Consider the following 13,877-nt stretch of genomic DNA (forward strand, 5'->3'; position numbering starts at 1 on the left):
CAGTAAAACAGACCATTTTCCCCTCCTTCCCTGGAGGAGATTAAACATTATGGAAAATCATATATAGCATAGGTAGTATAACAATCAATTTTCCACAAATAATAAAAAAAATTATAACCATTTAGCCCGGGCCCTGGGCCGGTCTGGTCTAACAAAACTGGTTTAAATTTTTCATTTTAATTCACACGCGAAGCAATTAACAACCGATATCAGTTTAACAGGAAATTATTTAAAATCCAAACTAAAGCTCCATTAAACTTCATGGCTTGTCAATGTCATGAGAAAGAACCAACTCTAATAATATATCCTATTCAAGAACTCTACTGTTGGTATACAATATTTTTTGTTTCAATCAAAAAAGAAAAGAAAACAACTTCAAAATACAAAAACATTTAATATTACTGCAAGCAATTTATGAATTTTAGTATAATATTTTTGGATCAACTGCAGTTGACTGTAAAATATTCCTGGTAACTAAGAATATTTTACCGTGAACTGTATTTGAAAAATATTTGTTTTAAAAAAATAAAACGTAGTATAAGTGCTACTTTGGAAATATATATTTAAATTTTGCATTATCATATTTTCAAAAGATTTACATTTTTCTTTCATCTTTGCAAGAGATAAAATTTTGCATTACGAAAATAAATATGTTTTATTTTTGCACATTTTTCAGAGTAAAATAAAAATAAACCAAAAAAAAGCATAAGTAGGAAGATATGTTTATAAAGTTGAGAGTTTTATCCAAGAAAAGTGTAACACCTTACGACCTTATAGAAAATCATTTTGGGGGAAATGTTTACTTTAAAGTGACTCGTATTGGCTTCTATCTTATGTGCTTTTAGAGATCTTTAACAGCAGACAAAAATCATAGAGAATCCTGTATATTTATGCTTAAAGAATTGTAATTCTCAAAGTTAAACCACCCCCTACTTAACATGCATAGTGTGCCATTAATAAGGATTATATCTTCATGTTTATTTATATTATCTTCAGTCTATAGAGAGGAATATAGGAAGTATTATATTCATATCATCATATTGGACTATTTCTCAGGGGTATTAAGGGATAAGACAATGTATATTTCCCAATAATGTTAAACAAAATTACCCTTTTCTTTTGATAAAAAAATTGGTTGAAAAGTTTAAACACTTTCAGTTCAGAACAAACCACACTTCAATATTAGTAGTAGTACCCAAACTTTTAAAGCCAACTAGTAAGATAACGGGATTTAAAACTTTGGGTATCAGTGTTTTATATGTCCAATGTCACCTCCCTCCCTAACTAATTCTAGAGACGCCTTAATTATTACGGCACAATAAACTTGGGAGTCAAAAATAGGAAGTAACTCTTCTGTAAAAAGACTTTTGATAGGGACTTGTTATGCGCGTCTTAAACAGGAATAAGTGGGTAAATAACATTGTACGTATGTTGTTTGTTTGTGTGTGTGAATGTATTTTCTTTTTCCTACAAGTAGGAAATGCCATGGCCATTGACAGACAAAATTCATTATCCTTCAAGACAAATGTCTTGCAATTAAAGGGTTGTTTTTTTATTAACGATTGTCCACATAAATAAGAAAGTTATGGTCTGGGTGAACCAACATTGAATCTCGTGATACAATCTTTTATTCTAAAGGTTATCCAGGTTTAATCTGCGAGTATGTGTGTGTGTGTGTGTGTGTCTATATGTGTATTTATATATATTATTATAAGTAGAAAAGACACATAACCCAGCAGAGTTACTTCTTCAAGACAAATTACTTGCAATTAAAAGGTTGGTTTTCTTCTTTACTCTTGTACTTATAATTCAGAAAGCTGTAGTCTGAGTGAACCAAAATAACCCCTCGTGATAAAATCTTATTCTAAAGGTTATCCAGTTTAGTATGCGAGTATGTGTGTGTGTGTGTTTGTATATACAGGGTGTCCCTCGTAAACTGTTTTTTTTGAAACGCTTATTACTCCCTTAATATTTGAGCTATCTTAGTAAAATAAAAAGTATTTGGCAGTCTACTACTGACCATTTTATGGTGTAATGATGAAAAATCCACAAAATAAACAGGAAAAAAACTACGAGGTATTACATAAGAGGTTCATTTTATTGAATTTAGACTAACCCACAAGAAAATATTTGCTTTGTGAAGTTTAAGATTAGTTAGGGTCCAAACGGCTGGTCGCTTAGACTTTCTAAGCACAAAAATTGAACAGGCTTGACATGGCATATCAGAAATTCTCAATATTCAAGATTCTGAAGTGTAATATAAGTGAACAATATGTAAAAATAGGCATAATATTGGTCTTCTTTGTTAATTTTTCATGTGAGCTCGCTTCAAATGCACGCAAGAACCTGAAATATACCAGATTTTTAAATTAGACTACAATGCCAGTTCTTATAATGTCCTGAGTAAGTCTTTTTGATCCAACGTTTGACCACCAGCTGCTTTTAAAGTTAACGAAGGCATATTTTTTTGGTGGATTAGTCTTATATTCACTAAAATCAGCCTGTTATGTATTACCTTGTAGATTTTTTTCTGTTATTTTTGCGGATTTTTCATCACTATATCATTAAATGGTCAGTAGTAGGCTGCCAAATACTTTTTATTTTACTAAGATAGCTCAAATATTAAAGGAGTAATAAGTGTTTCAAAAAAAACAGTTTACGTGGGACACCCTGTAGATATGTGTATTTTCCTTATTATAAACAGAAAAGACGCATAACCCTGCATAGTTACTAATTCAAGACAAATGTCGTGCAATTAAAGGGTTGTTTATAATTAAGAAAGTTATGGTCTGGGTGAACGAATATATACCTCGTGATATAATCTTATTCTAAAGGTTATCCAGGTTTAGTCTGCGAGTATGTGTGTGTGTGTGTGCCTATATGTGTATTTTCCTTATTATAAGCAGAAAAGACGCATAACCCTGCACAGTTACTAATTCAAGACAAATGTTGTGCAATTAAAAGGTTGTTTTTTTTTAATTAGCGATTGTCCACATAATTAAGAAAGTTATGGTCGGGGTGAACCAAAATAATCCCTCATGATAAAATCTTATTCTAAAGGTTATCCAGGTTTATTCTGCGAGTATGTGTATATGTGTGTGTTTATGTATGTATGTGTATGGCTATGTGTATTTTCCTTATTATAAGTAGAAAAGACGCATAACCCAGCATAGTTACTAATTCAAGACAAATGTCGTGCAATTAAAGGGTTGTTTATAATTAAGAAAGTTATGGTCTGGGTGAATGAACCAAAATAACCCCTCGTGATAAAATCTTATTCTAAAGGTTATCCAGTTTAGTATGCGAGTATGTGTGTGTGTGTGTGTGTGTGTGTGTGCGTTTATATGTCTGTAAATGTGTATTTTCCTTATTATAAGTAGAAAAGACGCATAACCCTGCATAGTTACTAATTCAAGACAAATGTCGTGCAATTAAAGGATTGTTTTCTTCTTAGCGATTGTCCACATAATTAAGAAAGTTATGGTCTGGGTGAACTAAAATAATCCTTCGTGATATAATCTTATTCTAAAGGTTACCCAGGTTCAGTTATAAAGTATTTGTGTGTTTATCCAAGAATTCATTTTGTAAGAGAAAAAACATTGATTAAATATTCTAAATATATATCTATAATACAAAGTAGAACGATGTCTGTCTGTATGTTTGTACCAAAGGATCTCGCTAACTGCTGAACTGATCGGGTTCTCCTTAACAGGGTATCTTCTCATAGGTCCCAGGAAGGTTTATATCTATTTTGGTGGAGGGTACCACTACCCTCCCAAGAGAAATAAAAAAAAACAATTTAAGTGCCAATAGAGGCCTCTAGGGGGCGTAGCCGCTAGTATATATATTGTTTTGGAATTTTTTTTGCTTAGCCCTAGCTTAAATAGAGAAAGACAAAACAATATACAAAACAAGACTAATTTCATTTAAAAAATATATTCACATTAATAACAAAATAACAATAAACAATGATTTTAAATATGAGAATAGGTGCAAATTAAATAATATAATATTTCAATCAAACTCCTGATTTGAACTCGTTCTAACTCAATGTTGAACTAAAAAAAATATAAATATTTTACTTTTCACTGATTTACTCAGTGTGTGAACTAAATTTGACCCTAAATTCTGACGAACGTGGTTTTAACCCTAAATTCCCCAAATCACAGTGGGGCGAATTTTCTCTTAAATCTAATCAACTTGTCTTAAAACTGAGTTTTAAGTTACTTTAACTGTCCCATTGCTTAAATAAAGAAATAGGATTATACTAAATAATATTGAGTATTATTTAGTATTCACTTCAATGGAAATAATCTAATTAATCAACCTTTAACTTTATAAATATATAGCAATATAATAACTTACCAAATATTGTTCACTTCAGGGCTGATTAGATTAGACGTTGCTGTATCCATTTCACTTATTAGAACCTTAAGTAGTAATGTTAGGCATACAAAATAACCCAAGGAAATATTATAAAATAAAGAAACAACAATGAAGGTCATCAACTTTGTTTTATAATATGATATATATAGAAATACTTTAAAAATTAAGGAACGACAAGTAAGGTCATTCTTTTTTTCTTAAAATACCACAAATATATTTCCAAGAGCTTGAGTACTATACAATAGATAAACTAAGATTTCAACTGAGCATCAAGAACCATAAGTAACTTAAACTTCAAAAACGCAACTGGTTCTATATAACGTTATTGAGAACTGTTTAAAATTACACAACTTTATTTGCTTTCCTAGTTAGACTACTGTGACTATTACTAAATTAAAACTCTAGCTCTTTGAGTACTAAGCCTCTTTCTTGTAGTAGACGAGTACGTAGACTGCTTTATTGGTCAGCTGTTGCTTCCAAATATAGACTTTTAGATCCTAAAAACTGGTTTGCTGTACACAATTTTGAACATTTTTGTATTAAATATTAAAAAATGCAAATTCTTTTAAAATAAACGATTTCCTATTATTTATGCAATAAAAATGTTTTTTAATAAAATTTATAATAATTTCATTTTCCATAGACTAATAAGAAAATAGATCAACAATAAAGTTTAATATTGCTCATCTATTAAAATTACAAAAATAAGCGATTTTTTTCTGAAACATATATATTCTAATATATCAATCTATGGTTCTTGTACTTGATATAATATTGTATTCGAAATGGTATGCATTTGCATTTTTTATGGTTTTATGAGGAAGGGTTCTTTCTGAGGGTGATTTATCAAGGAAGAGTGTTAAGGTGCCCTCATCCAACCCCAAAATATAAATATATAGACCTTCCCATGTCCTATAAGGAGATTTACAGTAAAGGAGTACCATATAACGGTCTAGCAGTTAATGATCACTTAAGCTATAGACAAACAGATAGACATCATGTTACTTTTCTATACGTATGTACCATTAGAATAAAACTCTAGAGGGAGAAAGGATTAAATAACTGTATCTCCCCATCGCAACCACCAATGGTATCGCTTATATTAACACAGCCAAGTTGCAGAAAATAATATAGAAGCAGACGAAAGAGGTCTTTGAAAAATGAAGGGAGGTAGTTGTCTGTATATACATCTATACTATAGATCTGTTTATGTACCTCTAGATTACTTGCTATTGTTTTTTTTTGCGAATATGCAATATTTTGCGAAGTTGGTTGCACACGCACACAAGTATGGATATTGAAGCAATATGTAATATTATATATTTTGCGAAAATGCTATTTTTTGCGGAGTTTGTTGCACACACACACAAGTATAGATATTGAAGCAATATGTAATATTATATATTTTTGCATCAAATATAACAATCAGGGGGATATAGGAATAAGACATTACAAGATAAGACTCTCTTAATAATCGTATTCAATATATGCATTTGCAAATATATATTAATCCAGTATATTTTTTTGTATCTTTAACCAAACCATATCAAATTCATTGTTTTAGACAACCCTTAACTTTCAGTTTTATTCTTTTAAAAACCCTTTTTAGAGAGAGGTAGGTATTTTTTCTATGCACGTTTTCCTTTAGAAGTTAACCTAACCAAAAATGGTTGTAAACCTTCCGTGGACCAATCAAAATTTGTATAGCTTAGTGAGATCCTTTGCTACAAACATATACATACATCCTAATACTTTTATATAAGGAATAGTTGATTAAACTATGAAAATATTAAATAAAGTTAATATTGGATGTAAATATTCTTGATGTAAATGAAAATTGATAAGAATATACAGTTATTCTGCTAAAATTATTTCTAGCAAAATAGCACAACTGCTCTAAATCTAGTGTCTGACAGTATGTCCTTAATTTAATAAAACTAAAATTATCTCAATCTATAAAAGAATGGTATATAATTTTTCTTTTATAGATTTCTAAAAGAATGTGAACATATTGTGCAATGTGTATGTTATAAAATTTCGCCAGACAAATGTTAATCTTTATTTTTCATGTTAGCCACCTTTTTTGTGTAGATTCACCTAATTTTTGGCCGCTCTTGTGAATTCAAATATACTAAACGTTTATTTTCAAGTTTATTGTGGTGTTTCTTAATTTTTGTTGCGCTACTAATGTACATTGTACATAACTTGTAATATATCCTTGTTAATATCCTGTATAATAAGGTAAAGGATGTTAGTATACATTTCTTACAAGATTATATTTGAACATTATGTACATTTTTCAGGGAAGTATTATATAATTTTATTAAACAATATTTTCTTTCTAATTTCTCATATGACGAGCGGTTAAGCCCTTTATGCTCTATATTTAGTCTTATTTAATTAAACCTTAGTGGGAGCTTGGATATTTTTAGAGGATTTTATTTCCACAAGCAAATTATTTTACACACTGTTCTAATTGGTCCAATTTAGGGACAGATCATCTAGACCTTTTACATCTATTTAACTTACCTTTCTAATAGCTAATCTGACAGAGTTTCTTTTGTGTGGTTTATCTTCTGTTGACTCTCCGACATACGCCTGGTCACATCATCAAATTTTAAAATCATTACCTCATGTCAATATTTGTCTGTCTGAAGCTCTTTATGACATTAAAGACGTTATACAATATATTAATGACCAATGATAGGCCAATACACAGACTAAACCACCACCAATAGCAGGTCAGTATATATTTTAATATAACAATGGTAGGCAAGTGTGACGTCATTTTTATAGGCACTAAAAAAGCTTTGTCTGTATCTACACAAGTCTTTTTGTTTGTCTTTCTAATTATATGTGAAGAAAAACACATATTAAATATGAAATTCTTTTTTACCCATATCGTTTATATTAATTTATCTTCTTTTTATCAATTTTCCAATATGTATTTGTCAATTTATCACTTTTTTCAATCTTGTATAAAAACATCTTTTACTTAAATCCTTAAAAATCTAAGTTTAGATTAATTACCTAATAATTTTTCTCGTATCCATTCAAATCCGGTGGATAAGAACCGGTTCTCATCCATACAAAAAAACTATGTCTAGCATCGTATTATATCCAGCTTTCTACAAATATAAAAAAGTACAATCATAAAATTAAAACCAGTTTTTTAGCCCGTGCCTTCGGCACCTCGGGGCTAAAAAACTGGTTTTAATCTTATAATTTTACATTCTATATCCGCGGAAAGCTGTTTATAATACGATGCGAGAAAAAAACTATAATCAATCAATCAAACCCAAATCCGCTTGTTATCTATTGGCGATAATTGTTTTTAAGAAAATTGACGAGAAATGACAAATCCGTAGAAGATTCTTAATATATATTACTCCATAGTTGTCTAAGGGTTGGGCTTAAGCGCTTTTTACCTTCCCCTGAAACTTTAAAACCCCTCAAAATAAAGGAAGCAAAAATAAAATTCAAATATTTTTTTCTATTCCTGAAATATCTTATTTCTTAATTAAAGATATAATCACAAGATTTAAATCCTAATTCATAATATAAGTTGTAGATAGGCACTCTTTAATAGTAATTCCTCTCTTAACTTGAGACTTTAGAAAACCATAATCTAACTAAGTTTCTTTCTGATTATTGCAAAAGCATGAAACTCTGAGTAAAAGAAAATAAAAATTTAAGATAAAATGTTGTTTTACTTTTAAGTAAGTTTGAAACTAAATACTTTAATTTAGAATTCAGGGTAGTCACTTTATATTAATACTAGCGGCTTCGCCCCTAGCCTCTAGTGGCTATGCCCCAAGAGTTTTGATCAAACTAATTTGTCGTGTTTTAATTTTTAAAGACCCTCTATTTCAATTTTAGTTTTAAAAGGAAAAAAAATTGGGGGGTTAAGGGTGTCCCCCCCCAAAAAAATAGTTATTAACCTTACCGGGACCGTAAAGGAGAACCCGATCGGTTCAGCGCACTATGTGCCCAGCCAATGCAAAAACTCCAAGATCCCCAAAAATGCATTTTTGAATATTGACCAATTTTAAAGTTTTAGGTTAATCTTTGTCATATTTGAGAAGGATTCCCAAAGCTAGAGGTGAAAATATCAATTACTTATAATTTTACAGCTTCGAGAAGTAGCCTACCTAGATATTTAGGATTTTGTAAAAAAGACTGACTATTGAAATTACATTTTATATGCAAACATTAAATTATCGTCAAACTACCAAAAATTGAGCTACAGTAATATGTTATACCTTTTTTGAAAGCTTATTTAATATACTATACGATTTTAAATTAGTTTTTATACGTTTACTTATAAAACTTATGAAAAAATTTATGTCAAAGCATTCCCCCTTAAAGAATCAGGAATCATAATATTTTGTAATGATACTCTCAACTTCAAATAGTTTGATCTTTTTTTCAGCTAACGATGCCGCATACCAGACCTTTACACATGTTTAACCAAGGCACTCAGTGAATGAATCCCGTTGGTTTCAATGGCGGCATCGTTAGCTGAAATTTTTTTTTCACAGTTTTGTAGGAGCGGTCGTACCCATTTTATAGCAATTTTTACACAAAAAAGACAAATTAAAATATTCGTTTTTACAAATCATTTTATCGTGATATTTATAGTTCTCGATGCAATTTTTTGATACAATCCCTTATTCTTATTGCTTAAAGTCTTTAAAGGATATCCTCGCCCCCCCCCCCCCCCCCGGAGTATGGGGGAAGGCCCCCCCATGCACACGCCTAGGAATATTCATTTAAGCTATGTAATCGAACCTGTTGCTTCTAATCAATTACCATTCTTTTAAAGTCAAATGAATAATATCTTAAATGTTTTAATTTGATAAAACTAAAACCTATTCCACCCCATATGCACGCCCTAAGAATTAAGAGTTCAGCAAACTTGTAAAGAAACTAAAAGATTTAAGCAAATTTGTTAATAAATGTATGAAGGCCTAGGGATCTAAAGGGATAAGAGAATGGCAGATAAATTGATGTACATTACCAATAATGATACACAAAGTTACCCATCTGTAGATTACAATTATTGGTTGAAAAGTTATGACACTCAACTTAATAAACAAACAAGAAAATGTTATTATAAAACTTTGGGGACTAGAGTGATAAACAGCCCAATGTCCCCTTCCTTCCTGATAAAGGCCCTATTGCAGACAACAAATCCTTTGATTGCAAGGCCTTTGGATTAAAGTTTTTAGTGCTTTTGGGGTGATTTGTGATATCTTTACTTTTATTTTTAAAACAAGGATTGTTTTGTCTACAAGTAGCGCAGCAATAATAACAGGTCAATTTTTTAATGAAAAAGTACAGTAAAATGGGTTATAGAAAAATGGAAAATTATTTTACAAAATGTTATTAACATGTTTCCTTGTTTATAGTTATTAATGTCAACAAATCCAGGGATCTAAAGGGATAAGTTAATGGCCAATAAATTGATGAACTTATCCAACAATAATACACAAAATTACCCCTTCAGTAGATTACAATTAGTGGTTTAAACGTTTGGACACTCGTGACTCAACATTTGAAAAAATACTAAAATTCAGTAAAAGCCCCATAAAGTTGCTAAACCAATGGATAATAAAACGTTATTATAAAGCTTTGGGGACTAGTGTAATAAACAGCCCAATGTCCCCTCCCTCCCTGAAACAAATCAATTGATATACCTATAAGTATTTCATTGATAATTTATTTAAGGGGGGGGGGGGGGGGGGGTAACATTTGGTGACTTGAAACACGACGTACCAGCAATTTTATTTTGGGCGCTACTCCCTTAGTTTTAAAGATAATTGGGTAAAATCTTTTGGGTTGTGTCACCAATCACCCAAAGTTTTGGTATCTTTAAAAAAAACTGCGGCGGAACCGCCGTTCACGGCCGTTTTCCGCCACAACCTAAATTTTTTTTATTGCATTTCTTGCTGAATTAGGCAATTTGGAATCATTTGAGACCGTGTTATTTTTTTCAAAAATTTTTCCCCTCATAACCAATCCTGTGGGGGACTTCAATTTTAAATTCTCATTTATCAAGGTATATCTTAAATTCAGTGCTTCTTCTGTGCTTTTAAGATATTGGATCCAAATCGTTTTAGGGTTTCACTAATTACCCCAATTTTTTGTATCTTTAGAAAAAAACGGCGGCGGGCACGCCGCTCCCGCCGTTTTAGCCGCCGCCGCCAAATTTTTTTTGCATTTCTCGCAAAATTTGGCAATTTGGAATCATTTAAGATAATGTTTTTTTTTGGCGGCGGAAAATGGCGGTTAACGGCGGGAGCGGCGATCCCGCCGCCGTTTTTATTAAAGATACCAAAAATTGGGGTAATTAATGACCCAACCTAAAAGATTTTACCCAATTTGAAGCAAAATTAACAGAACTATGAGTTTTTGTTTTATATTGGAATTCTGGGCACATAGTGCAGCGGTTAGCGAGATTCTTCGCTACAAACATACAGACAGACAGGACAGGCAGTGTGCCGGAGCCGTATAATTTTGATGCGGCTCCGGCTCCGGCTCCGGCTCCGCGGAGCCGTATTTGGAAATACGGCTCCCGGCTCCGGCTCCGGCTCCAGCTCCGGCTCCGGCTCCGGCTCCTACCTTAAAATTAATATATCAATTTTTTTTCATTATTGAATTTGATGAAATAAAATAAATAATATAAAATATTTTGCTTTTATTTGATTAAAGCTATATAAAAGTAGAAGGATGTGTGTCTATTTGTTAAGTAACAATAGTTTTTCAGTTTATTATATGGAAATAGACCGTTGCCAAATTATAATATTACTTTAAAAAATCATTTTTAGCTAGTCCGGAGCCGGAGCCGTTTTTAACGAAAAATACGGCTCCGGATCCGGCTCCGGCTCCACCAAAAATGTTGCTGCTCCCGGCTCCCGGCTCCGGCTCCGGCTCCGGCTCCAGAACACTGAGGACAGGGATAGGAAAAATCAAGAAAATTAATTTATGGCTTCAAAACCGATAAAAACCGATCCTAAAAAATCGAAAAATTATGTATGTTTGTATAGCATCGTATTACAGATAATTTTCCACGAATATTAAAAAAATCATAAATTAATGCTAGTTTTTAGTCCCAGGCCTTTGGTCCTTCGGGTCTAACAAAACTGGTTTTGTTTCATTTTAATATCCGCGGAAACCTATCAATAATACGATGCGATAAATAACTATTATTTCTTAAATTAATCTGTATGCAAAAACAAAAAAAGTTTAAGTAACAAAAAATTTCTCGATGGCTAATTGAAAGGGCGGGAAAGTTAAAACCAAACAGTTTTTTGTTTAAATTCCATATCCCTGTTTTGTTAAAATCTACGGTTATCTACGGAGAATCATAGAACTGTATTGGATAACTAGAAGTAAAATATCAAACAATTATAATACATAAAATATAGAGTAAACCAACAAAAATGAATTATTTATCAGACTTTTGAAACATTTATGCTTACAAAAGTTTTTTTTTTAAGAGAAAAGAAAATGTAAGAATTTGAAGAGCAAAGCATTTCTATAACCCTCAGTCAGTACGTCTAAATTTAAGCATCTGAAAATCTCATATAAATTTTTTTTTAAGGATTCCTTTGGTGTTTTGGTATATCTTATCAACTCAATAGTTATTTAAAATCTTTGTGCCTAATATAATATAACAATTTTATTTTAAACTATCTTGAATCCTAGCAAAATTTGACATATAATACCAACTTCTTTAGTTTGACTAAAAGAAATATTATATTTTTAGCAATTCTAATTCTTTATTATATAGATGTTACCTTCTGTCCTTGTTTCCAAAATGAATGTCAAAATTTTGAAATATGTTAAACAATAAAATAGTTTATGTTTCATGGTATCAAAAAAACAAAAGACCTCAGAAAGAATAAAATTTAAGATGAAAAGTTTTTGTTTAAGTTTATTTATATTTTTAGACCTCTTCCTAAGAATTTTTCTTTTCGAAGAAATCTGACTATATAAAAATTCATGAAGGCGAAGCTTTTCAAAATATAGATTTGCTATAGAGCATTCATTAAGCGTAAATTCAATTAAATGCTGCACCTTTAGCTTTGAGGAGTTTCTAGAAAATAAGGTAAACCCTTTAAATAAAATTTTTCCAGGTTCATACCAGGGGGGGGGGGGGGTGAGGTGGTATTTTACGAAAATAGCCTTAATCCTCCACATGACCTATAAATAACTAGAGAGTCCTATTGATACTGCTATTTAAAGGATCTTAAAGGACCCACTAAAATCCATCTATTTCAGTATCCGTGTGTGTGTCTGTGTGTACTGAATCTTGTTAACCTTGAACCGATATGGTTCTCCTTTACAACGTAAATTCTCATAGGCCCCCGAAGTTTTATAACTATTTTTGTGGAGACTATCACAACCCTCCCAATTTAAAGCATGGACTTAAGCTTCTTTTTAACTTGCCACTTATCATACTCAACACCATCACTCGCTTTTGTGTCTGCGCTTCTGTATATATGTCCGTCCGTCTGTAATGCTATGGTGGCCCGTTTAAAAAAAATAGATTTGCAGTTTCTTCACTTCCCCATCAATGTCCCTCCCTTTATTTTTTTTCCATACTATATGTTCTAATCCCTACCATTTTTCCGTCCCTTTATAATTATGAAACACAAAGTGGAAATGAATGTACCTACTGGTACTCGGTGAGGATATTCTTACTAATCCAATTAAGCTTTAGACCTCAATACTTGGTATTCAGGGATGGGTCAAAAGAATATAAATGAATCCCCTCCTTACTCTTATAAATAGTTGCTTCGCCCCTAGGCTCCAGAGGAGGGCAGTGGAGGTCAGGAAAATAGCATAAAAACACCCCCAGACATTTATAAAGCTCCCCTGATATTAACAACCCTTCTGGAACAGCAAAAAACCTAACTTCTTTGTATCATTAGATTATAAATTCTACAAATACTAGCTAAGTGGATTATTTATCTTCTATTAACCTTTTCCTCCCTGCAATATTGTACCCGTTTGCTCAATCTGGTTAGCCAGTGTATTAATGTTTGTATATGATAATTAAAAAGGATAATATTCATCCTTTACAAGGACAAGGGGGGAGGAGGGAGTTTTGACACATTTGCGTTAACCTGATGTATAGGCTTTATCTTTGGACAGAGAGGATAGGTTATTAAAGATAAAATCATTCTTAAATGATGAATTTCCCCATGATTTAAGATTTTTTGATAGGCCTCCAAGTTCCGGAGCTCCAGGCCTCCAGGTGGTCTCTGGACAGGTAAAAATGAAAAAAAAAAATTTAAGAGTTAGATTTCAGCTTATGAAACAAAATGTGTATGTTTTTTTCAAATATGTGAATAACATTCAAAAAGATGAATATTTTGTTTTATAAGTTGACCTCTAACTCTTCAAATCTAACTCTGACCACCTGGAGGCCTATCCAAAAAATCTTAAATCTGGTGGAAATAAAAATGATTTCATCTTTAATA

General features: G+C 31.6%; 1 protein-coding gene across 6 annotated transcripts in view; it reads right to left on the reverse strand.

The window, feature by feature from the left end:
* Positions 1 to 13,877, reverse strand: part of krz (beta-arrestin protein kurtz) — a 78,793-nt gene that overhangs the window by 44,316 nt on the left and 20,600 nt on the right. For all 6 annotated transcript variants that reach the window (XM_080178546.1, XM_080178548.1, XM_080178547.1 and 3 more), the window contains exon 7: positions 6,916 to 6,983. In XM_080178546.1, coding sequence (XP_080034672.1) covers positions 6,916 to 6,983 — 68 coding nt within the window. The remainder of the gene's footprint in view (positions 1 to 6,915; positions 6,984 to 13,877) is intronic.

This window comes from Acartia tonsa, chromosome 12, assembly GCF_053477335.1.
Source record: "Acartia tonsa isolate MP-2025a chromosome 12, ASM5347733v1, whole genome shotgun sequence".
NCBI classification, from domain to species: Eukaryota; Metazoa; Arthropoda; class Copepoda; order Calanoida; family Acartiidae; genus Acartia; species Acartia tonsa.